We start from the raw sequence: 26,471 nt of genomic DNA, 5'->3' as shown, positions 1-26,471 counted from the left end.
CAACTAAGTAAGACTATTTCAGATATGCAATGCTGAAATATTAATGTTGTTGGTAGAGAGAGTACACGAACCTGCTATTTTGCAAAGTCTGGCTAAATGTATTGAAGGCAAACATTGAATAAGTAACTAGAAAATCCAGATCTTATGCTGTTAGTTCAGGTGCCTGTAGCCAGGCATACAGACAGTTTATTCTGTTCTGCTTCTAGCTGGAACAGGTTCTCCATAAACAATCTGTTAGGCATTTTTTAGTGTCCGCCAATCTAAACTAGTATGAAATGGTAGCTCCACACAGCAACTGACACTGGTCCTATTTCTGTGTACACCTTGCCCACATGGCTTGCACATAAACTCTTACGTGAAGGGATCTGTGCAGAGTACCAATCTCTGCAAAGCACCCAGGAAACAAGACCTATTTGTCACCCCATTCCCCTGTTTATGGTTACTCTAAATTCCTTCTGAGAAGAGAAAATATCCGTTGCAGACCCTGGGAAAGTAGAATGTCAAATCTGATTATGCAATCAGTGAAAAACACTTTGATCAATGCAATGGAGCCTTTACCTTTGCATAGGTAAATATTTCTCAGCTTCTCAACAAAGGTAAATACTAAATTCATTGGGTGAGCCTTTGAGTTTAGAAACAATACAAGAAAGGAACAAGAATTAACACAATGGTGAGCACAGCCCATCAGGTTATCAGTGACTGGAGGCACACGCTTAAGGCAGTCATTAAGGCTGCACAAATCAACCACTAAGGTACTAAGGCTGTTTTCTTTCAGGCCCCAGCCTGCAGGCAAATGACTGGCGTTCAGTTCCCTCTTCCACCAAGGGTACTGGAATCCACATTTCTCAGGAACGTGACCAAAGCAACCAGCCAGCTGCTAGGCTCACCAGGTCTGCGCCTGGGCCGCCAGAATACGCAGCAGGGTCCTGCAGGGCAGGGAGGAGCTTCTTCCCTTGCACGATACTGAAGTATTGCACATGAAGTACCAGTACCAAAACAGGAGCAAATAACCCTTAATCACAACACACCCACCCTGCCTCCAGCCTCACTGGCAGGGAAGTCTGTACAACAATTATATATATATATATATATATATATATATATATATATATACACACACACACATACACTGAATGGATGAAAGAACTTCACATTGGTACTCACCACTCCTTCAAACAACTTTACCATTCCCTCTATTTGACATAAATACAGATAAATAAATTGTTTAAATAAATAAATAAATCTAATTGTTCAAATAAACACGCAGATGCCAGCGATGACCTATAAAGCATGCGATGCAAAAGCAGGTTTGAGATGTGACATTCACTGCAGAGATGTGCACAAAAGGTGTGCGGCTCCCTGACACAGGAGACTCAGCAGGGCAGAATCACGACTGGATTAAAGAAGGAATTAGACAAATTCGTAAAGGACAGTATATTAAATGGAATAGTTTGGATGCAGCCATCAGCTCAAATTCTAAAGTACTGAGCACTAGGAGCTGAAAGGACAGAACAGGAGGCTCACTATGCATATATCTGGTTTCATATACTTTTAAAATTGTTTGCTACTGACCACAGACAATAAACTGCATGGAGAGGCCCACAAACCGTCTCTGTGTAGCCTTTTTGATTCTCTGACATCAGCAGCAAACATGGTGGGGTGGGAATATCAGAGAATTAATATTCACTGCACCTGGAAGATGGAGTTCGTAGACCATGATCCCACAACGTAGCTGTGCGGTCAGTTCTGCTGCTCACCCTTCATCACACTAGAAGCACACAAAGCAACGTGAGCTACTTTTAAGTCTCAATAAGCACGACAAAGTGGTTGTATGTGATTTGAAGAGGTACAAAGAGGATCTGTGGCTTCAGCTGTTTGAATGCAGGCCACCTCCATCCCTCATTTTTCCCGTGACAGAAAGGTAAATGGAGTTCTCCCTCCCTCACACCAGGAAATATAAAGCAGGAGATTACAGTTATTACAGCCACCTCTTGTTTGAAACAAAGTTCAAAGGCTTGTCTTCTTTAATCAATCTTCCAGCAGGCTAACGGGGCTGTAAATCTCACTTTCATGGAACCAAAGCACTAAGGCTAAAGCAGAGTTTTTCCCTGTGTTTCCCTTTTCAAAGCAAAGCACAATGCAAAGGAGCTCAGACGAGAAAGTTAGCCGAGCTGGTGATATAAGCCACAGCACTTTCTCCAAGGAAAGCAAAAGGCAAGAGGTAATAAAACATCTTGGCTCCAGTACCATATGCTGGCAAGGCACTTTCAGGAGCAGATGTAATGAATATTCAGCAATCTCTGGGTATTGTGGTATAGCAAAGTGCATCTGTCAGGGGAGTCATTTCTGTGGCGGAGGTGAGAAAATAATAGATCTCCGCTTGGCAGAGGTAACCACAGACATGTTAACTCAGAGCACACAGATCTCCCTGGGTAGTGTCCGGCTGGAGGTTATTAATGACTCCATTAATGAGCATTTCCACTGCAATGAAGTGGGGAGGAGCTTTTACCATATTTGCGCCAAGTAACTCTTGGAATAAAAGGCTCAAGGAAAAACAACAATAAAAGCATTGACCAATAAGAATAAAAGCAGAGGCTTCTCTAAATGTATTTTACTATTATTTAATAGCACCTAGAAACGTGTGCAGGACTGCTATTTTGTTCACATAGAGTCAAAGAAAGCTCACAAATGCACAACCAGGAAGGGTTTCATGCTAGCAAAGCTCCTGAAATGCCCAATTTCTTTCCCCATCTTCATAACAGCTCAGCCATCATTTAGTCTGGATTTCTTCCAGTTCGGACTCTCTGATGACACCACAGGTTTTAAACGGCCCCTCAAACAGCAGCAGTAATGGAGAGCAGAAAACCTGGTCAAAGGGAAAAATGTGCAAACAGTCTGGGGATCTGCGTCTAATTTAAGGGCATATTGGAACAATTTTGTACATCTCCTACCATCACCCCCCTTTCCCTCTATCACTCACAGCCCTGTTGCACGGGGGCTGCGTGACAGCCTGGCCAGTACTGCGAGCCCCCAGGATCATGGGCACCCTCCTCATTGCTGGCTTGCTGCCTTGAGCTGCAAAACCTGTGCTTTCCGGAGGGTGAACAAGCCCCGTGAGTACCGTGCCTCTCCTCTCTGGACGTGTAGCCCAGCAGATACACGACCAAAACCCACAGCTGCCTCATAGACATTCGGCTCTGCAGAAGGTCAGCAGCATTTCTTTTATCCTCCATCCCACTAGTTTATGCAACCATCTCATAACGTGTGGATTTTTGACTTGAGTTGTATTGATCCTTTTTTTTTTTTCTCCTCTCTTCTTTCCTTTTTGTATAAATCAGCTCTTAACAGCCCCCCCCCCCCGCCCCCTTTCCCTGAAGGAAACATGAGAAAACACTGAGTCATGCTCTGCTTTCCTAGAGGAAAAAAGCTACTTTCTGCATTGCTCTCCTGTCAATTTTCAGGTGTTGCACAGGAACTGGACCAACAAAAACCATCCTTCTATCAGCACAGGAACATTCCCAGAGATGGGGATATTTGCAGAGTTAAAGATAGCTATTATCAGTAAGAAACTCGTCTCCCTTCCCCCTCACTGGGCTCTCAGAGCATCGCTGGAAATGGCTCAGTGCTGCAGAGAGACATGACTTCGGAGAGCAAATTGATTAAATGAAGAAGGAATTTGGTGTTAAATCAAGGATGGGGAAAAGTGATGGGCAGAAGACGGAGGCAGCTGCAGGATGCTCGTGGGACCATGCGGGGGGGGTGTCAGAGCTGGTGCTGCACACAGCGCCTGCAGCCAGTGCCTCTGCAAAGCACCAGGTGAGCAGCACAACACAGCAAGTTGCCCCACCAAGCTGCCTGACCGGCAGCTCCCCACGGCACAGACATGGCCCCAAAAGGAGAGATGTGTCCACCACCACACAAATTGGATTCACCAACTCCTCCTAACGCTAAATGGCCGAAAGGGAGAGGCAGAAAGCAGGTCCTTTCTTATCCTTTTCTAAGCTACAAGACACCCTGAAAAAGAGGACGACTGCACTGCAGGCTCGAGGTGCTGGACTAACAGCGGAGGCAGCCACAGCCCTAGGGGAGGTCCCCGTCTCTCAAGCCTGGAGGTACCAGGGACAGGCAAAGTGAGACTTTTTTCACGCCAGCACCAACCAGTTAGCTCACACACCATACCACAGAAGTGCCATGGGTGCAACGTACTTCATCATGTGCAACCACCAGGCTGCAGGAACAGCCTGCTCTGTGCACATGCCAGAGAGCTGAACCCATCTGAGGGCAGCGAAGGGACGGCTTCAAGCACAGTCTGGTAACCCAGCACACAAACCCTGACAGGAACCCTGTGTACCTATTCATGCTGCCTGAGAGGTCTCCATTACACCATTCATACAGGACAACACAGTATTTTATACCACCACCCTGCTACACAGACCCACAAGAAGGTAGCACCTACAGCTTTATTGCACAGTGCTACCCGCCGCAGGGCTTGTGCTCTGGCAGCCACTGAATCTGTGCTAGGTCCCACTGCCTGCCACAGGCAGAGGCGTTTAGAGAGGCCCCACAACACTGGCATGCAGCAGTCCTGTTGAGGCATCATCACAGAGACCAGTGCCGAGCTGCTGCGAAACGTCTGACAGCTCCGAAGCTGCAGGCATGTTAATGTAAAGCTGTCTGTGCTGCAGCACGGACGTCTCCAGAGAAACAGCTCCGCGGGGAAACGCACACAGCGCTGACACCAGCCAGTGGGACAGCAAAGGGTGAAGTAGCTGTCCCATTTCTGTGCAGGTCTGGGACTCAAAAGCAGAATTCACACAAATGGCAAAGCGTGAGACTGCATGTCCTCGCTGCTGCCAATTTATCTGCAGCCTGCACATCACCAGCATCTTCTCCAGGCCCTTTTGGCCAAACAGATGGTTCTGGCTCAAATGCAACCTCCCCTTACCTCTAGCTTGGAAGGGGAGGGAGCTAGAGGAAGTATCTATGGTCAAACCAGGTTTTCATACGTGCACTAAGATGGGGGATAGGGCCAAGAGCAACTGGTGCTGGCAGCATGTCAGAGGCAGCATCAAGTCTTCTGTAGATCCAGCAGGATAGAGAGCAAAATGCAGTGCTGACAGCGATCCAAATCCTCTAGAAGGTGCCTAGGTGCTCGGAGGCCAGGAGCATATTCTCAAGGATGGTAGGAAAAAGCGTGCTTTCAAATGTGGGTGTTCAGCAAGGTTACCATGGGATGTTTCAACAAACCCCTATTCCATATTTACACCTTAAATTCCTCCCCAAAGCCCACCAGAACCATAGCTTATGAGAAGACTGCAATGAGACACATAAAAAAATATCCAGAAATCATTTATCAATCCTTCTGAGAGGCTCTCTCTGCAGCACCTTCAAGTCACGCTTGAGGTTTAAGTGCCAGGGCAATATCCTCCAAGCTCACTTCCATGGGGATAAGACTGTGCAAAGGCCAGTGTCCCCAAGCACAATGCATGAAGGAGCAGCCACTGAGCTGTGTCTGCTGCCTCATACACACAGGTTCCATGGGCGTGACACCAGGAAAACAACTTCCCTGGAATGAGCAATAAGGCTAAACAGGGGTTTGCCAGCCAGCTTGAATCCATGCCCCTCTCTTTAGTAGAATTGTGCATTTATCAAGTGAAGAAATAAGGTGTTTCGGGGTGCTGGGAGCCCAGCTGTACACCAACACCTCTGCTGATGTTTACACCTGCTCTACAACATTTCTTTACCTGTACGAGGAGCACCTCTGTCACACAGAGCAAGGGCACTTTTCAGACACCACGCTGATTTGGGAGGTTTGATGCCCCCAAAGAAGGGAGCTAGGAGACAGCGCATCTATACCACAAACATATTCCGCATCCCTGGAAAAAGAGTGTGAGCAAGACAACCCCTGCCAAGCTCAGCCACACCTCTAAGAGCACCAAGCACTCTGTTAGCTGCCGGGTGTGGGTCCCTCCGGAGCTGCTCTGAAAGCTGTGGTAACGCAGCGGCTGTGGCAGACGCTGCCGTGAGATGTTGCGGGAGGCATTCAGCTGTGACAGCGACGGGAGCTGCACGAGCAGGAGACAGAGAGCTAATTAAGTAGCCTTATGGGTTTTTATGTTATCCATAAATGCCCACAAGGCTCTTAGCAAGGGTGTCACACCAGGTCACCGTGCCAGGGAGGGCAGCGTGGGGACTTTGCTCTTTGCCAGACATGTGAGTGACTGAATGAGTGCACGTGTGTGTCTGGCATTTCATGGGAAAGTGAGTTTTAATGGGTTGGGAGAGAATTCAGTTCACCTTGCTGTACGGAGACCTTCCCTTCCCTCCCCTCCATGCAGATCAGTGTGACATCTGGACAGGAATTATCCCTATCCTTTCCGACGAGTCCATCAGGGCCGGTTACTGCCACGCAGGCTCTGTGCAGCTGAGGCAGCAGCTGCCTCCCGTTGAGGGGGGTCAAGAAGAGAAGGAAATGCAAGACCAAAATCCCCAGCCACCACACACAGCATTGCGTACGCTGGCTCTGGCCAAACCCCATTTTCCAGCCTACTTTCTGCAGTGTTACTGGGTCGCAGAGCCCCTGCATAAAAAATACCTAAGCAGCCAAGCACTCAGAAGAGTGGAAAAGAAACAGCTGAGCAGGGGAAGAAGAGATTTATAATGCTGAGCAACATGAAGAGGGAAATTGTTTGCTCTCTTGCCCAGTGTACAAAGTGGCATCAAATGCACTAGCAGGCAGCAGATAAAAGCAGAGCAGAGAAGGAGCGCCTCACACCGCTTTGTTAAGCTTTGAAACTCCTCCCCACAGGAGGCTCAGGACACCAAGTGCCTACCTCAATTTGGAGAGCAGCTGGACAAGTTCAGGGAAGAAAAGTCCCATCAAGACACCGATGTTAATTCTGGTTCAAGCAGCTGCTGAGCTACAAGCTGCTGGAAATCCTCGCCCTGCCCTTCCAGCTCTCCCACAAGCAGGCGTTTCTGATGTGGCTGCTGAGCACCATTTCATAGCCGGACCTTCCTGTGCCCCAGACCTGCTACTGGAGGATCAGCAGAGGAACGGAAAGCACCAGAGCTCCTCAGGGGATCTCAAACCAGTCTCAGGGCAACTACTGATGTCCAGACAGGTCAGGGAGAGCTCGCAAACCACGGCACCCATCATTACGCATTGGCCTGAGGCTCCGTGGAGAAGTACATCTGCGGTCTCAGTGACGAAGAATGGGCAGATGAAAGGTCGCAGCAGGCCGTCCTGACTCCCCACGTAAACCTTCACCACAGGTGCCGGAGAGACAGGCTTTGTCCCTTGCCCAATATACAAGACTGCGTAAAAATTTCCACAGAAGGACAGCGTGAGCGGGATTTGCAAGGTGAAAAGTGCAACTGCATGCTGATGGGAGGGGTAGGAGAACAGGAATTATTCCAGCTGAGGTTTTTATTACCTCATTTGCTTTAAATACATTTTAAACAGACACTGCTAAACCCAGGAAGACTTACGCTAAACTAAGCCAATTACACTGCGATCAATAACTTAAATTTTGAAAAAAGTCACGTTTAAAGCCAGCTGTGAACCTCCACAGAGAGGCTTGTACTTTTTTGACAAAAGCAGTTTAAACGTGCCCAGTGGCTTCAAAGTCTGGGCCCCATCCTGGGGCAGGTAAGTCTTCGATGCCTCTGATGTCTCCCCTCTACTCAGGGCGTTTAAAATCATCCAGCCCCTCCAAACACCCCGCTCAGTCTCCAGGCAGGCCACCTGCGGCTCAAACACACAGCTCCTGCCACTTGAAAGGAACACACCGAAAAGCCTTTTTCAAAGAAACCCCTCCGGGCGGCCGCGTTTGAAGAAGCAGAGACAAAAGCTTTTGCAACTAGCACGGGGCTTCGCGGGCTCTCGGGGGCTTGCGACTAACCGCAGATTTCTCTGGGGAACCCATTTCTTCTGCCTCCCACACCAGTTTCTACCGAGGACAGCTGTGTGGGCAGCTCAGGCAGGGCTCTGAAGCTTGGCCAAACACAGCCCAGACACATTCCCTGTGAACTGAGGCTGTGCTCTGCTCCCCAGCTCGCTGCTCCACCCCAGGGCAGTGCCAGAGGGCACCGGGCGCTGGACTCCAGATGCGAACTGAGTGACTGTACAAACACATCAGGGCATCCCAGCTCCATCTGTTGGGCTCAAATCCCTCTAAACCTTCCCCCACCTCTCCCCACTATCCCGGTGTCTACAGAGAGCCCACAAGGACAGCATAGGCTCTTTCGGTGAGGCGGTAGCATTGTGCTGTTATTCCCTCTTTGGTGCAAATGTCACTTCTTGACTTGAGTAATTAGGCTGTGAATAGACTGCTTTTTCCCCTCTCAACCCCTGCTTATATCACTCCATCCCATTTTGGCCCTAATTACAGAGAATAATAAATCCAGCTAGACAGCGCTTTTCTGAAGAGCAATTTGGTTTGACTCTTCCCAGTACTAATGAGTTCGTTAATAGAGGATTTTCCCTCTCCCTCCCCTCTCCTAATCTATATTTCCTTAAATAGCATCACACACACGGGTAGCTTTCCCATACGGCTGCAGGTGCTGCCTCTCCCTAACCCATCTTCTCCACTCCCTGACAGCAAGAGAAGCAGAGCGATGCGCCTCCCAGCCTTTTCCTCCTGGCAAAGGAGATGGAAAGCAAGCACAATTAATAACTGATTGCTAACTAGCACCAGGAGGATCACTCACCAGTTCACAAGCGCGGCAGACAAACGCTGGGCTACTGCCAGGTCAGAACTGACACCGGGACTGGGAAAGCAGAGGAGCGCTGGGGAGGCAGGTTAGCTGCTAGCCCGAGCAGCGGAAAGATGGCACATGGTGCCTATCACAACTTAGCTGCTTCATTCAAAACGAACCAAACACACACAACTTCGAAACATTTCATTTACATCACAGGAAATATTGCTGATGGCCTACAAGAAAAAAATTCCACCTCTCACTCCTGAGAGAGGCAAAGGATTCGAAGCAGCAGACGTTCTCAAAAAATAACAGCTTCCTCCTGTCCTTTATTCAATAAAAGCTACCCAAGAAAAGGGGAGATGCAGATTCCCTTCCCTAACACACACAGAGAAATATGAACTCTCTCTTCACACCTAACCAAAATTTCCTAAAAAGGCTTTTATCAGTGGCTCTGTGAAAGTCTCACCCACAATTGTTGTTCCTAGGAATTTAAATCAGAATTTCCAGGGATAGGTGTTAGAGATCATGATTTATTATTAATTCAGCTCTAAGAGGAATCACCCAAAATATTGAAGGGAAATGGCTGCATGGGTGACCTTGCCTGCACTGACTCTGCAAAATAGATTACAGACCCTGGAATTCCAGATTCCATTTTCCATATGAAAAATGAAGCATTCAATATTTTTCAGCTTATACTTTCAAGGTTTTGTCAGAAACCATTCCATAAATCCCACTCAAATTCACTGATGGTTTCCGTTGCCCTCACTCAGAATATTCTCAGGATATTATCATGCCTGCTCTGCCTCTGAAGACATGCCCACTGACCTGAGAGCACACAGCATGTCCCTAGGCATTTCTCTTCTTAGATCTTTTACAGTGTAAACCTGAACTAAAGCACCAAGTCTGAGACAAGGAGAGGTCATCGTGGTGATGTGTGGGGTACAGAGATACCAGCAATTCTGGAGATTTCAGCTCTGCCTCCATGCTCTGCAGTTTTTCCCCTAAGCCCCTTATTTGACAAAACTATTTTCTCATACCTCTCAGCAGCCCATTTATTATCCTCTCTATTAATAAACCTTCATTCCCTGATGAATGAATGCAATTTATCATTAAATTAGAAGATGAAATAGGGCTATATTTTTTAAACAAGGAGATTAACTACTATCAACAAGATATTTCTCCATTATAAAGCTCCATCTTCCTCAGCAGATGCAGGAGCAGCACTGTTTAAAGAAGCCCTAAGATGAGGTGAGGCAGGAGGGACAGCCAGGTGACATCCTGCCATGTAAACATACGGATCAATCTAAAAGTGACTGGGAAAGAAAACACAGGGCGTTATAGGCATGATTCAGTCTGGAGCTTTCCAACAGAACAATTAAAAGAAATGAAGAAGATTCACTCGTGTATAAATGAGGCTTCCAGGAGCTGACGTGACAAAGCACTGCCTAGGTAATAGAAACCATCTCTTCACGCATACCCCAGCGATTAATCACACAACAAAAGGTCAGTCAGGAAGAGCATTCAAACCAAATCTGAAGCAGCTTTCTGCTGGAAACCCAGGCCAGCCTCCCATAGAATTTCTGTGTCCTCCAGGTCCTGAGAACCGTCCCTCATGAGAGCACTGAAAGTCAGCGCTGGCACGAGCACAGAACGCGTCCTCAGCGCCACTGTGGCCGAGCAAGTTTGCTTCCTGCAAGTTTCTCCGTATCACTTCACCCCCTGGCTGCCACCTCTCTTTTCATGAAATTAAAATTGCACTTCCTGCAACACCTAGGGTAAGTCTACTATACAATAGTGGAAAAGCCCCAGTGTTTCCTGCAGGCTGCTGATGGCTCCAGAACCGGTCCCAGGCAGAAGCCGGAGAGGAGAGCGCCTGTGCACATCCCGTGTTCCACTCCAGGGAACTACATCACTGCCAGGGCTGCGCTGGCCTGCTTGCCTTCCCTCCCACATCCCACCACCTTCACTGCAAAAGGCAGCCTTGGTGGGGCGCAACACAAGTCAGCCAGCGTCATCTGATTTCTATCTCTAGAGCCAAGGAAGTGATTTTCTTTCATTCCTGGATGCTAAGGAGGTGGGGCATCTTCTGCCCCCACAGTACAGAGAGAAGAAAGAATTGGGTTTCTACCTCCTTGTCGCTGGCCAGCTGAGACAAGGTTTCCTCTGTAAGGAACACAGGCAGAAACTGGACCAAACCCATCCTGCTGAGCACACTCACACAGCCGTGTGCCCTTGCTCCAGATGCAACCTTTCTTGGAGCAGCACACCCTGGCTGGGCTATTCACAGCCCGCATCAGCTTCCTGCACTGGAGGAATCTATTAATTCCAAGTAAGGGCTCATTCTCTAAAGAGCTGCTGATAAAATGGAACTGATAAAATGGAGGTAATTTAAAGGTCAGATGAAATCCAGCTCGTGTTCATCCTGCCTTATAATGGAACATCACCAAGATACTTCATCGGCAAAGGGGCGTTTATATGTATTTTTTATTTTTTTCAGAAAAATTGCTTATCTGTAACAGAGACACTGAATGCCTGATAGGAAACCTTCCCACATTAATCTACCTAACAGCTGGCATCCTGCTGCCCGCCTGGGTGTCCCTTCCTGGAAATTAAATCTCCTATCTTTTTTTTATCACACTTTGGAAGAAGGAAATGGGAACCAAATGCAGCATCCACATGAGCAGCAGAAAGAAGAGCTGAAACAGATAGGGCTGCATTAACTCAAGCATGTAAGGAGACAAGTTGCTGCCACACTCAGTCACATTCCTCCCCCTTTGCTCTGTGCCCCTCCTTGCCAGCTCAGCCCAGCTGCCCATGCCACATTTTTGTTTGCTATTGGATCCACAAGCCACATGGACTGAATCTTGGCCTTGAAACCAAGTTCTCTATGTTGTACAGGTTACCAGAACTCTTCTCCATTTTCACAATATGGGACAAGCTATATCAAAGGGCATGTCTGCACAGCAGCAGAAGCAAATTTGCACAACAGGAGTAAGCTCACACATTTCCCCAGGAATCCTACAGGAGGAATCAGGCAGTACCTCAAGTTGCTTGCCTTCTTCACACTCCCCTGCCTCAGCATCCACTGTTGGCTGCCACTGAAGACTAGGCTAAAGCTGGACCTGCTACAGTGCTGCCAATGTGCTAAGGTGGTATGTGTTGAGATACTCTAGGTCCCAAGTAAACAGGGGCTTCCAAGCCGTGATATCCAATCCATAAACTTTTCCCCATCTGTCATATACCCTATTCTTTGCTAACTGAACTCTCTGCTGTCCCCATCAGGAATACACAGAGGCCCTGGATCTGTATACAACAAGGGAAGCTTCTCTGCTGCCAAAATTCAAGGGGTAGGAGGTCCAGATAAACTCCCCCACGCCGATCAAAGGGACGGGGCTCCCCTGGCTGCTCCACTTCCTTCTGCAGCAGGAGACTGTTACACGCAGATCTCTCATTCCCTCCAGCCTCTTCTCTGCCTCCATCCTTCACATTCTCCTCCCCAGTTCCCTATAATTAATATTAAACATTACAGTTTTGTTCTATTAACACAGATTGCCCTTTCCAGAGGCAGATTAAAGAATTTCCACTGGGGATTTCTCCCCTCCTTAACAATTTTGCTTCTGTGATCAGTGCTGTCTGTGTCTCTCACTAGCTCCTACGGGAAAGGAGTGGGAGGGAAAAAGAAGACAAACACTTATTAACAACTACTTTGAAGAGCTGGAGATTGTGAATTAAACTGATGATTAACTCCCATTTTGCCAACAAGTCAGGTTCCCCTTCTCTTCCTCCTTCTGCTCCTCCTATGGGAATGACAACTGGGAATCACCCAAATCATGTGCAGAGTTCCACCTAATCAGCAGACTTTCTTTCTTTCACTCCCTCTCTATTTTATGTATTTATTTATTTATTTATTTTTGTGGCTAGGGAGGCAGGGCAAGGGAGGAAGGTTGTTGCTCAACAAGAAATAAATGCATGTAAAATACTTGAGCATATGAGTATGTATATGAATGCGAGTGTGGGGGTGTACAGGAATTCCCCATGATTCCTCCAGTTTTGTAATGCATGTTGGCCCTGAGGCAGCTCTAGTTCCTTTCCCAGCTAGGTCCTTACTGGTATTTTAGCCCTGAATTTTTAAGGGGCATTCCGGGACAAACCTGACTCATCAGACAGCATTACCTGCATGCAGCATCACAAGGCTTGGCAGCAAGTACCGTATTTCCACCAGCAGCACGCAGCCCACCACACTGAAACCCATGCATCACCACAACCAGACTTTTCCAAATCCTCATGCTGAGTCCTTGCTAACAGTAGTGTCCAGAGACACCTCAAGACCAAAAGAGCAGGTATTGGTCCCTAATACAAACCCCCATTCACTGCCGAAACCTTTGGCCACCTGTAAATGTGGTGATCTGCAAAACATACCCCACACCCACACCATTTTTGCTTTCCCAGAGACAGCTGGGGGACAGCTGATGTTCTCCTTCCCAAAAACACCAGCCCCAGGGGAGACTCTGACCAGCCGGTTTCTCTGGGGGCTTTAGGCAGAAAGCAGAATTGTGAGTCTTTCAAGCCAAGCGAAGAGGAGCATGTATGTTATTCAGTTTATTAGAACACTCCACAAATGAATTACTATTTCCTCGTCTGTCACGGTAAATGGATAACTGAATTTTGACACTTATGGTATCACCAAGAAAACCTGGGCAATGAGAATTCACTATGATAACTCATCATATTAATTGAAAACCAACATTATCATGAGATTTAACATCTATGAAGTAAGATGCATGCTTAAAGTGAACAAGCTATTTATAATCAAGATACATTATTTAGCATACAAGCCCCATACAAGGTCTGAGTTCAATGCAGAACTACCTGTACACACGTGGCATTTATTTAAGATGTTTCAGGATGCAGCAGCTTTTTCAGCAAAGAGAACTTAATCGGTCCCTTGAGCTTTCCCTTCTCCTGCTAGGAAAAGGAAAGTGCAGCTGTATTGATTTCTAATCTACAGCTCTGCCACGTGAGCCGTTTTATTGGGCCAACAAACTGTTTAACAGACAAGGTTCCTGAGGTCTCTGGTTTTTGCAGGAGCATAGAGCAACACCCTCTATAGAAAGCTGATGTCATGTTAACTGGAATTTACGAGACAATACATCACGAGACTCGGTGCCAGGAGCACAGACTGCCTGGAGTCCATTATAACGCCCTGTGTCATTTGTTTATTACTTTGTCCACTTTCTGCTAGTAGATCCATCATTTTCTATACTGGATTTCTCTTTAACTTTCCAACAGAGTAGCACAGACTTTTAGAGGAAAATATGTTGTTTCACCAATGCTAAAAAGCATCCCTCTGTAGAATTTTTTTTATAGGCACTAACCTCTTCCCAGCAATTCTCAGTGAAGATTTAGATTCAGTAGGGCCAGAGGATGTGCCCATTGCACTTCCCAGGAAGAACTGCCCAACTTCAGCCAAGTTATGAACCCTTGGAAAGCCTCAGTGAGAAAGACTCCACCAGATAGCTTGGAGGTACCACAAAATACGTTTCTGGAAAGGAAGAAAGGTCAACTCGCTTTTGGCGGAAGTTTACAAAGGGAAAACTTGTACTAAACCTGCACAGGAAAGTTTCCACCTAAGGACCTGTCCCGTGGGTTACGTATCATACTGCATGCTGTGTGATGATATTTATGAGTTACATACCATGCTAACAAGGCTTTGGGAGCTATTATGCTCTGCCAGGTTTCCACAACAAATCTCAGGAAGTCAAAAGATGTTAGGGTTTTGGCTCATATTTCCCACCCAGAAACCCCATGCAGCTGTTGTAGTAGGTTGGTTATTCCTTCACAGACAAATCTGCCTGCTCTCAAATACCAAGAAAAGTGCATTATAATAGCTTGTGTACAGAGAAGAAAGCTCTCATAAAATTTGAATTCAGTACCTAGGTTCTAGCCCTCTGACAGAGTTCTTCCACTTCAAATAATACGAATACAAAGACATCGGAAATATCTCTAATGTGTCGGAGATAGAAATCAGGCGATAGTCAATGTTCTGTTTCTCTCTGACACTGAATTACACTGCTTCAAACCAACTCTACTTCCTGCTTTACTCTCACCATCACAGCCCAAGAGAGTTTAAGCAGAAGTTAGGATGCTGTCAAATAAAATTCTCCATCAGTTGAAAGGGCTGATTTTTCCCATGGATGTGTTATCTGGGAAGAGGGGGGGAGAAGTCGCTCCTCGACCATAATGCATTACATGAAAGTTAAAAAGTTGAGTAATATTTACAAGTCCACGTGCAAGCAGAAATGTGCATAGATATGTTTTAGCATCTGCTACATTCAGACAACAAGCCAAAGGAGAATACGGCCTCACAAGCTTCTTGGGCTCCCATTGAAAGATGCCCATTGACTTGATTTACTGCCTTTTGTTTCCAGACAACAGCTTCATAGATTCAGTAATCAAGCAGCAAATGCAAAGTGAGGCCACGTCTGGTCATAGGCATGGAAATTTAATGAGAGGATTGTGATTCCCCATGTCTCAGCCAAGCTGTTTCTCACCCTCAGTGTTCCAAATCTTCCCTGAAACCTAACAAAGCCTTTTCTCTCTGCACAGCCTACATAAATCACTTTTGTCTAATTCAATTGCCTTGGTAGTGAACTATTTTCATGGGGAGGGAAAGCTATATAAAAGAAAAATGCTGGCATGGTGCAACATCATGAATAGGCTGCAATTTCTTTTCTCTGACTTGTCCAAAGGAAATGCATGATAAGGCTCCCATTTTACCATAAAGAATTATACTGACACTTGGAAAAATTCAGAGCTAGCATATCTCCCCACACCCCCCCAAGAAATCCATTCTGTTTACAACCCATTTTTTTAATGCATCCATTCCTTTTAATAAATATTGGCCACTGATGCTTATCAGGAATTTGCACAGGCTTTGCAACTTTAGCTCTTTGTCATGCATGCAGCAGGTAAAGGCAGCAGAGAACAGTACTGCAAAACTCATAGTCGATAGCACGTTAGTGCCTATGCCTTAGCTGAATTCTAGATGCAGAAGCTGCCTGCTTTGAGTTTCTACAAAACACAATTATTTAAATATTTTGAAAAGGGATGACAATTTTAATTCTAGCATAATAAATAATCTTGTAGTTAAGGCAAAAAAAAGAATTGTGATATAGGGAAATTGGTGACCCCAGGATATGACTTTAAGAATATTCACCATGTAAAAAAAAGGTCATTAATGATTAGCATCTTAGGAAAATCAAGACATCCCATTCTTTAAGGATGGCAGTCATTTGGAGGAGGAGCTTCATCAGCTGCTGTGATCCAACAGAGCATGCAGAAGCTTGTGTCAAAGAGGAGTGCTCCCTCTCTGTTCATATTTAGCAGAGAACAAGTCAGTAAAGATGACTATGCCAAATTCCCTTTGTTGAATCCAATGAATGGTCCACCTTGTCTGATAGCCTTCCCCACGTGGTGAATCGATAGCATCACACAAAAAGTAGAAAACAGCACACTGAGCAAAATTCACAGGCATCCTATGGAGGCAAATTCTGCCTGAGTCTGGGACAAGCAGCAAGCTGAGAGATGGCATGAAAGAGGACTTGTATCTGTCATAGGATTTAACTCAGCAAGCTGCAAGAAAAAATATAACCTAAGGCAACAACAAGCTACTTGTCAAAAATGTTAAAATCCCTGTTCTTCCCAGGCTTTCTGACAGACGCACCTGAGGCATGAGGTACCACACCTGAGGCAAGGATTTTAGGTGAGGTAGGCATCTTGACTTGCTCACAACCCAACTGAGACTTTCAAATGGCACCTTTCACCTGTGGTAGGGTTTCCAGAAACAGTTATCTGCAATCGTAGTGCAGAAGCACCCATAGGAACCCAACAATACAACATCAGACCTCCCTGTGAAATAGAGGGGTAAAAGCAAGGTGCTTTTATGAAATATGATGAGCTACCAAACAAACAGGTTAAGTCAGTAGTGCTCAAGTAAATTTCCGCAAATCCACAGGACCAGTTTTGAACAACAAAATAAAATACAGCTGTGTAATCAGCCTTTTGCCTAATGACCTCTCAAAAATCACTGCCAGTCATTTTAGGTAATGGCTGCTTTGGATGGCAGGGAAGCTGCCAGTCCACGTGAATGAAATAATCTTATAGCGTATCCAACAACTTGGACAATTCAAGGAAACTCTGAAATAATAATAATAATATAAAAATATAAATATAAATATATAAATATAATATAAAATAAAATACTGAAATAAGAAACATATTCTACCAGAACGAGGCCCCTACCAATACATTACATCTCAGCAGTGCAATCAAACCTCAAAGCATCTCAGAGGGGTGGAAAGATGTCTCTTCTGTTAATTCAATATGAAAACCTACCCTGTTATCAGCATTTTCTGGTGCTTGGAGGTCATTAGCAAGAGCAGTTCCTTACTTCCCTTCAGAGTCAAAGAGTTTCATTAAAGTGGAAGAAGGATCAGACCTCTTATTTGCTAACAGAAGAGCGATCCTACAGGGCTTCATTTTATCGTTCACATGTCTGACGTGCAAATATTTCCATTGCCAAAAGCCTTAAGAAAGAAAAAAAAAAAGCCGCAGCTTGTTTCTTTCACTCCAGAAGATAAATCATGCTACTTGGTCCTATGAGTGAATTGGGGCATGTAAGAGGATGTTTCAACTTCTAAACACATGCACACTGAGGGGCCACTTCAGCATTGTTGACTGATCTCTTAATTTGCTTTCTAAGCCTGTTGCTTGCAGTCAAGATTTTTCTCTAAAGGGTTCTACTTCTTGGCGTCACCCCCCACAAACAAATGAAAAAAAAAAAGAAGTAACACTTGTTTCCCTCTTTCCTTTGTTAGCCATTTATTTTTAAACCATGACAAGAGGAATGAAGAGGGTGAACAGCTCTTGGTCTGCCCTGTACATTTCTGTGTAAGTTTCTTCCAAAACTCAGTGCCCTCTCACCTCAAAATAAACAGATGACTCCTGTCTTTTACAAGCAAGGCATGGGCTAGAAAAGTTTTATTTCCTGCACACCTTGAGGGCTGCTGAGGCAAGAGCAGTGGGCTTCACAAAACTAAAAGCTAAGGTAATATTTCCAACGACTGCATAATGTTTGACACCTGGAAAGAAAAGTTCTGGCAAGACTGACTGTAAAAGCAACTTTGGCTTATTTTCCGTTCACATGATACTGTAGCCCAAAAACTTTTGTTGGCCAAGATCTTGGAAAGAAAGGGTAGTTCTGGGTTCTCAGGGATTGCCTAGTAATTATTCTGTACAGCTCAGAAGATATTAACTTGTGACCTGCAACTCAAACTTCTTATGGAAGTAGCAATGTCTTTTCTCTAGTGCTATAAGGTCCATGCTGCTTTCTTAATAGCTCCCCTCCACATACTACATAAATTATAACAGCGACAAGCCCGTGATACGCAGCAAAATGGCTCACAGCTCAAGTCAGGTGCCATTATATGAAATATGAGACATTGAAAAATATTAATAAATCAGCACTACTGGAGGAAAAATGACCATCCATTCTTTCCTAATTCCTCTTCTGCGGGGATTACTGCCTTAACCTGATTCATGCACCTGACAAAGGAGACAAACACATTCACAGGAAAACCTGAATGCTTCACTCAGCAAGCTCTTCAGCCAGCCTTCTGCAAGCATACAGTCTGCCAGGAAGTCACCTTAGCGCAGGGCTTCACACCACTTCCCAGTAATCTATGATCACAAATCGGCTACGCTTAAACTCATTAAACACATTGCAGCTATGAGAATGTCTCATCTTGGGTGCAGCTCCTAAGAAAGGGTCCATACAGAAATGAGGAGGTACTTTTCTAAGGACTCACCATGCACGATGGAGTACTTCATAACCAATAAACTCCAGCGTATTGACAGAATTCATCTTCGTTACTTTTTCTAAGACAAGTTCTGTTTCTATGATTAGACCTATGATTTTTAAACAAATGGGGCAAAAGATTGTCAATGATATTTGGTCTGAATTTCATCCCAAATCAATCATCTACACCACAAATCCCTCAGCTCCACACCTGATGGCCTTCTAAGCTTACTCTGCAAATTCTGTTGAATTTCCTATGCAAAGGTCTCCACTGGTTGTTTTCCACAGATCCACTTCGTAGAAAAACAGAGTTTATCAAACATTCCATCAGCATTCAATTTTAAACATATTTTAAAAATATGGATAAAATGGACTTTTAAATTAGTTCCAGTGGATTCTTTCATCTGGGTATCTCTTCAGCAAAATCTTGGCCAACTACTTTAGAAAACACTGCAGGAACATTTTAGGGTGTTATTTTAGCAGTAATTGTGGGGAGAAAAAAAAGTCACAGGCTCTTGAGTTTCTAGGAAAACAGTATTTAGTTGAACTGTCTTACACAGAAATAGTTTATTATACATGGAAATTAACTGAATACGAATATTTTTCATAGAATTCTTTGTAAAATTCTCTGAACTTGAGTTTCAAATCTGGTTTTATTTTTCAGTATCAGAAAGGTAAGCATTGCTGCTGGAGCAATTTGAATCTCTGTCTTGGGGAGCACAATCCAAGTTGTTGGGGCACTATTTCCTCATCAGCCATTCTCCAAAGAACAAACTGACAATAATGGATTTAGTATTCCCAAGTTACACTGAGTGTATTTTACTTCTGTGCTAGCCACTTCTTCATTGAAAATCCTATAATTTATCTGGGAAAAGAAGGCAGTGCGTGTGCATGTTTTGTTTTCAACTTGAAGGAGTTTAACCCTATATCTGAGCTTTTTCATTAAAATTTTAATTTTAAAAAGGAAAGAAGAGAAACTGCAAATGGCTCTGCTATTAAATCCAGAGATGAAAATCAGATCTTGAACACAAACAACTTGCTGTTGTGAAGGAGGCTTTAGGTGAATTCTCCAACAGGGTGCAAGTTCATTTAGTCACAGTGCAATTTCCAAGGCCTTCTGGGTTCCCCTTTCCCTTAAATGATACTTAGGATCAACTATCCGTTGATACTCTCAGACTGCCAGCAACACTGGAAGATTCATTTTTCCCCACAGAGAAGAGAAGAAATTCACTTACGGACTTCAGGGAGAAAGGATCAGGGATGAGCCATATGGAAGAAGAATAAACTGCAAAGGAAGCTGAGGGAATAGGTATTCCCTGACTCTCAGAGCTAGAAAAATAATTAAGAAGGAGAAGCAGATAATTAAAAAGTTTTTGTTTGTTTCCAGCCATGAAAGGCTTGGATCTCCTGACGGACGTGTCATTTGAATGTTATTCCACATGCACTTTTCTGCACATGTGCATTTGTGGAGTAACAAATTTTAGCTAAGAGGAAAAGAAGTTAAAAGCATTCTGCACATTTCCCATAGCTCCTGTTGTGTACTCCAAGTGTCTGATTCGATCCTTTCTACCAAAAAGTTCTGATCTGCTCCTACTGTACAGGGAATTGAGAGCAGAAATACTGAAAGCCTTATGGCTACAGGTGCATTTCAGTAACCCCGTTCTGGGTCAGACTCAGTCTTTCATCGATACTTACTATATAGCAAAGAATAATTTAGTGGTGTTTGTTTATTGCCAACCTCTCTATGACAAATAAAATTCTGAAAATTTCTGACGCAGCAAGAAACTGAGCTTCTGGGAGAGGAGATAGGCCAGATTTTTTCTTGTACGATTGCCTTATACAATTGACCTAATCACCTTGATTCCAACTTGTCCCTTTGTTCAGTGTCCAGAGAAGGCAAAAGCATTATTTCATGAATTCTTTGCCATGTCCCTGTTTCCACCTCCCTCAACAGCTGCTGTTCATCTCACCAGTCATGATAGCCCACACTTGATTACAGTCATTTCCTCTTCCTGGTAATCACCACTTGTAGAATGGCCAACCATAACACTGAAGATTAGGATCTCATATAGAAAATGAGCATCAGAAGCTAGTGATCCCTGAAAAAACAGGAAGCCAGTTGTCCATCTATCTGAAACACTAATGATCAAATGGAGAGAAACAGAAAAACTGCCAGCTACATTGCCTGGACTGAGTCACTACAGAGTCCTCAGTCATCAAGACTAACTGAAAGGTTTGAATCACCAAAAGGAAGGATAACAATCACATTCACCTGCAGTGAAGACAGTCACAAGATTATTATGATAAGACAGAATTAAGATCTAGCCCTCTGCTGTACAACAAGCATTCTCAGCCACAACCCAGCAGCCCCAGCAACTTCCTTTTCATTGAGGTAGCCCTAGAAATGCAGAACTCAGTCCCACCTGTTGATTGTTGCACTGGTGACATTCTGCTGTCAGCTACAACATTTAAAATGTTAAGCCACTCTTGAAAATCCTGTGAATATTGACCTCCTAAATGAGGAAGATATTTCATCCTACACTCCAACACTTGCCCCACAATAACCATCTCTATGGTATCTTATGATGAAAAGAATCCATCAGTCACAGTCAGAAAGAAAATGACACAGAAGTTTCCCAGACAACCTTGCCCACCATGAGTTTTACAAGATTGTTCTATTTTGGAGCAAACTAAAAAAATAAATAAATAACAAGGTGAACACGCAATAGGTAATTCTGATTTTAAGAGCCTCATTGATATTACAATGAGTTATCTTCTATCCTGTTATTTCTACAAGTTCCACCATGGAAAGGTATCTTATAAGTGTTTTTCAAAACCATTTGGACTCTGCTTGAAAAATAAGCAGGCAAAATAAGGGCAAGTAAACCCTCCCAAACATCACAAAACACAGTAGCAAAACCAAAAGGAGAGCTAAACCCTAGCCTATGAACAAGCCAGGTCCCATCCTAGGAGAAGAGTCCTGCCAACCCATACCTGATGACAAGGGTTACTTACAGTAAAGGTGATAAAACTGACTTCCAGCCTTTATTAGATCTCGCATAGCTTCTCAAGAGAGAGGAAGGATACTAAATCTGGCATTGTCCAGAACCAGCTTGGGTGAATTCCTTATTATTCTGAGATCCCTACAGATCAGTGGGGGTTGGTTGGCTGTTTCTTTAATCACCTAGGTTAAATCACAATGGGAACTCCAGGGAGCTGAAGCCAACCATGAGCAAGGTCCCATACATGCAGGCACTGTACCAAGACAAGCGAGCAATAACTGCTTTGGCACCAGGAGGATATACAAGAGCATATATTGTGGGGGTAGATATCCCAGCCAAAAACAAAACAAAATAAACAAACAAAAACAATGATTTTTTTTATCCAGAGTATGTTCAACACAGCAAAATATAATGAAATGGCAGGTACATTTGGGACCCTCATAATAAGACATATAAAACTCATCTCTCTTAAATTCACATCTCTTTCTTTTACTGTCTGATTTAAATTGCCTGAATGCCTAGACCTGCTCCAAGCATCTGTTGCAACTTTTTTTGCCCATTTCCTCTAATGTCATAAAAGACAAATATGGCTCTTATTTCTCTCAGTAACAAGGCACATTCAAAGCAGAGGAATGCCCAGGCCCACACCAATCACTCAGCCTGCCAACTAACATCACCACGACAGAGGACAGCAAAGAAGGTAAATGCTTCCACTGGAAAAAGGGGAAAGCTTCCCTTCAAAGGGAACAGCTGTGAAGCATTGCTGTGTTATACACACACGCATCTGCTTCCTCGATCTTATGCACAGTCACCCTCCTCCCCTAAGCTGAGGCAGCACAAGGAGGGCAGGTGGTGGGGAGAAAAGGCAAGTCTGAATTCCTTTGGTATAAAGACGATCAAATTTACAACCAAGGGAGAAATCACATGAGATGTTCATCTCTCTCACAGAGCTGATTTCTAAAGGCTGAATAACCTCTAGATTTAAGCCACAGGTGCCAAGGGATGATTCTGCCTTCTGCCCTTGGACCTGTTTCCTGGTAAAAAAAAATACAGAGAAACACCATTTCCCTTCCTGCTGTTTGGGTCCTATTAGCACTCCCAGTCTGGAGCTCCTCCTCTGGGCTGTCAGCTCACTGGGGGCTGGAAAAGAACAACATCAAGAGGCTCATCCATGTGAGGACAAATTTCAGGAGAGGCATTAGCGCAAGGAGCCAGCAAGCAGCAGGGAGGATGCCCTGCGTGGAACCATGTCCCCAGGAGTCACCATGGACTGAAATCAGAGCCTGTTATTAATCTAGCTAGACACCGAGACCCAGTAGCTGGGGTAAATCAGATTAAACTCCTTCTCTTTAATGGATAGAAGCGAAGCAGATCTTTCTTCCTCTTTTCTTTTGAATGACAACCAAAAGGATATTTCTGTCTGCTTGGCTAAAAAACCATATTGCTTTAAAACAAATAAAAACAGGAGATCAAAAACATCAGGTCAGTTTTGGCATTGCAGCAAGGTCCTTTGAGATAAAACCCAAAGCAAGAAGAAAGATTTGGCTAATTCCTAGCCCAGGGGGACTGCAGTACTGGTGAAGCACGCACTCCATTTCACCCCCCTTCTCCCCACCACTCCCCCCAATGTAAGGATAGGAAGATTCTTTGAACAGACTAAAAAAAAAAAAAAAAACAAAAACAAAAAAACAGGCAGCTAAAAAGGGGTTAAAAGTGACTTTTTCTGTTCTGTGGGGAGTTTTACAAAGCACTGGACAAGTAAATAAAGCTGAACTTAAAGAAGAAATGTCCCATTACACCAGGACAGAAGAGAATTAAAAGAAAATCTTAGGTGACTCAGGAGAGTTAAGTTTTTGTTTCAATTTTCAGAAGTTGAGAAGCAAAGCAGAGTGGCTGACTGGCACAGTGGCTAAGGAGCCCATTCCTCCCCCTCCCCAACAACCACAATCAGCCCCCTGTGAGCACAGCCCGAGCACAGGGTCCTGGAGCTGCAATAGGAAACTGCTACATGCTCCTTACCTGCCCCAGCCTTGGTGGCTCTGGTATTTGCCAAACCTCTTTGCAAAATGGGGGAATAGAAAGGAAAAAAAAAAAAAGAAAAAAAAAAGGAGAGAAAGGAAAAGGAGAGGAAAAAAAAAAAAAGAGAAACAACACAGATGCTCCTTAAAAGCCAACAGCAACACATAGCAAATGCTGGTCAAGCAGATCTTCCACGAGATGGAGACTTAAGGCACATTACGCTTGCCATGTCAAGGGAGACGATTTCAGAGAGTTCTTAAAAAGACAGCAATTTGAGTTTAAAAAGCTGAAATAAAACAAAACGTATCAGCGCTTTAAAGGTTAACAGCCTCTGCTGAACAATATGCGTTTATCCAACCACATCCTAGAGTATTTTTTTCAGCCCTGAGACCAATGAGCACAGCTAAGAGGAGGGCCTTGGGATGGTGGAGAGGCTGAGTTACCCCCTCCCCTCTGCTTTCCCTCTTCTCCACCGCCACCACCCTTTTTTTTTTTTTTAGTTTAGTAAATTAATGCAGCAAGAAACTCCCAAGATCTGGCGAGTCCTAGCAGGGGGAGAGGGCAGAGGGGAAATGAGATGCATTAGGAGGACACTGAGCCACTTTCTTTCCGAGCGCGATGGGAGCGCTTCCCAAGAAACTTCCCCTTCGCTTCCCTCCGCTCTAGCCCTGAGCAATGGGACACCTTCCCTGCAGCAGCAATAACTTATTTGGGAGGAAAATAACCCAGGAAACCGGAATCAACAGCAGCCAAACGGCGAGCAGGAAAGCGACACAACCGGGACTGCAGCACGGCTTCACACTGAAATTCCTGTGGATGTAATTAGGAAGACACTCCGGCTAGCGGCGGAGATTAAAACCCCGGCTTGCCGCGGGTCGCCCCCCTCCCACCCAACCCCACCACCCCGATGGCAACCCGACACCCCCTGCCTCTGCCCCGCTCGCCAGCCTGATGTCCGGAGCGGGATCCCGCTGAAGGGAGGGAGCGGTGCGGGAAGCCCGGCTCCTCCGGCCCCGAGCACCACTGCAGTGGCGGTGGCACAGCGAAGAGGCGGGACGAGCCGAGCCGAGCCGAGCCGAGCCACCGCCGTCCGCGGTGCTGAGCGGGGCCAGCCCCGGGCGCTGTCCGCGGTGCTGATCCGGGCCAGCCCCCAGGAGCTGTCCGTGGTGCTGAACCGGGCGCTGTCCGCGGTGCTGAACCGCTCCAGCACCTGGCGCTGTCCGCCGTGCTGAACCGAGCCGCCCCTGGCTCCCCCCAGCCCGAGAAAGGGAGGTTCGCCTCCCCTGCCAATTCTCCCCAAGTGCTGGTTACTTTATTGGCCAAGCCCGCCGGCCCACCCCTCGCGGAGTACAAAAAAAAAACAACACAACAACAAACAACCAACAACAACGCGGCGAGAGCTGGAAAGATGTGCAACGTCAACGCGCTCGGAGTCTACGTGTGGGAGACGATCGTTTTCTTCAGGTAAGGTTCGGCTTTTCGGGAGTGGGTGAGCAACGGGCTGGGCTGCCGTGCTCATCCGAGCTGGGAGCACAGACCCCTGCACGGCCCCGGCCCTAGGACAGCGGCGTTCCGCCGTTCTCGAGCTGCTTTTTCGCCTTCGCTCGGTTCCCCGAGCCTGGCTATCTCCCAGCCCCAGTCTCGGGACTTTCCGCGGCTTTGGGAGTTACTCCGTTTAATTAGCACCGCAATCTCGCTAACCGCAGTGCTGAAAACACCGACCCCGGCTGGTTGCAAAGTGACAACTAGTGGCGGCTGGGAATGCTGCACTTGAATTTGCCCGGGTAAATATCCCCAACTCCCCCCTCCCCATCCTAAGACTGCAGGTTAAGGTGAGTTCTGGAGGAGGCTTTCACTGCTCAGCTCTGTTATCTTGAGAAAGCATGGGCTTCCTTTCCAAGGAGAGCTCACCCTGTCACCGCAGCTTGCTCTGCCTACAGCCACTGAATGCAAAGAAATAATCATCTTCCTTCCCCAACTTTGTTTTTCTTTCATGTTGTTTTCAACAACCTTCCCTTATGGAATCTAAATGAAAGGCAGGGGGGACATTGTGAGCTTTTTGCAATTATATCTATTACTGACTAGCTGTAGTTTGACTCTTCGTTAGGTGTGCTCAGTGTTTTATTAAGAGCTAAGGTAGGAGAAGGAGCAGTTTTACTCTTCAAGAATTGTTTGTTCCATCTCTCCTTCCAACGGTTTTATTAAATAAACAAAGGAAAATAATAGAAAGAAGCTGCTCTTCTCTGCCTGCATGAATAATGCAGCCTCCTGTAGCAAGTGATAGGTGCCAGATAGATGGAATTGGGAAAAAAAAAAAAGCTTTTATGACCTGAACTCCTCATCAGTCTTAGACTTCATTTCAGTTGCATTACTCTTCTACGTTTCTGGGTTTTATGAAAGTTTCATGTTTATGTGAAGATGTCATATTGCAGTTTAATGTGAAAAGACAGATGTTATTTACATATACATCACTGGAGTAATACCAGTTTTTTGTTTTTGTATGAATCAATGTAACATACCTGCTGACACTGGACAGAGCTGTCTAGCTAGCAGTCTCTTAAGAACACTAAAGTCTTTCTGGGTATAAAAATCAGGGTATCTCTACTTTTCTTGCAGTTCCACAGATAAACAAAGACAGCATGACCTCAAAGCACTTAAAAAGGTTTATCTGTTTGGTAAACCATGAAAGAACTTCTGGAACTAACTAATATCTGAAAAGCAATTTACAACACTCAGTATTTCAGAACCATCCTTTCTTGTCTCTTTCAGGCAGAACTGCACAATATAGCAGGGCAGACTGAAAAAAAAGAAGCATATCTATGCACAATAAAACCTCTAGTATAACAAAGATTGAAGCAGATAAAAAGCAAGGTTAAACAACACAAATACTC

The 26,471-nt window shown here is 45.2% G+C and overlaps 1 protein-coding gene across 2 annotated transcripts in view; it reads left to right on the top strand.

The window, feature by feature from the left end:
- The first annotated feature begins 24,153 nt into the window (after positions 1–24,153).
- GLRA1 (glycine receptor alpha 1) overlaps positions 24,154–26,471 on the top strand; it is a 37,693-nt gene continuing 35,375 nt past the window's right edge. For both annotated transcript variants that reach the window (XM_040573648.1, XM_040573647.1), the window contains exon 1: positions 24,154–25,044. In XM_040573648.1, coding sequence (XP_040429582.1) covers positions 24,989–25,044 — 56 coding nt within the window. In that variant the 5' untranslated portion in view covers positions 24,154–24,988. The remainder of the gene's footprint in view (positions 25,045–26,471) is intronic.

The sequence above is a fragment of the Cygnus olor genome, chromosome 14 (genome assembly GCF_009769625.2).
Source record: "Cygnus olor isolate bCygOlo1 chromosome 14, bCygOlo1.pri.v2, whole genome shotgun sequence".
Taxonomy (NCBI): Eukaryota; Metazoa; Chordata; class Aves; order Anseriformes; family Anatidae; genus Cygnus; species Cygnus olor.
Note: the sequence above shows the minus strand (reverse complement) of the source record. Positions and strands in the feature narration are given on the sequence as shown.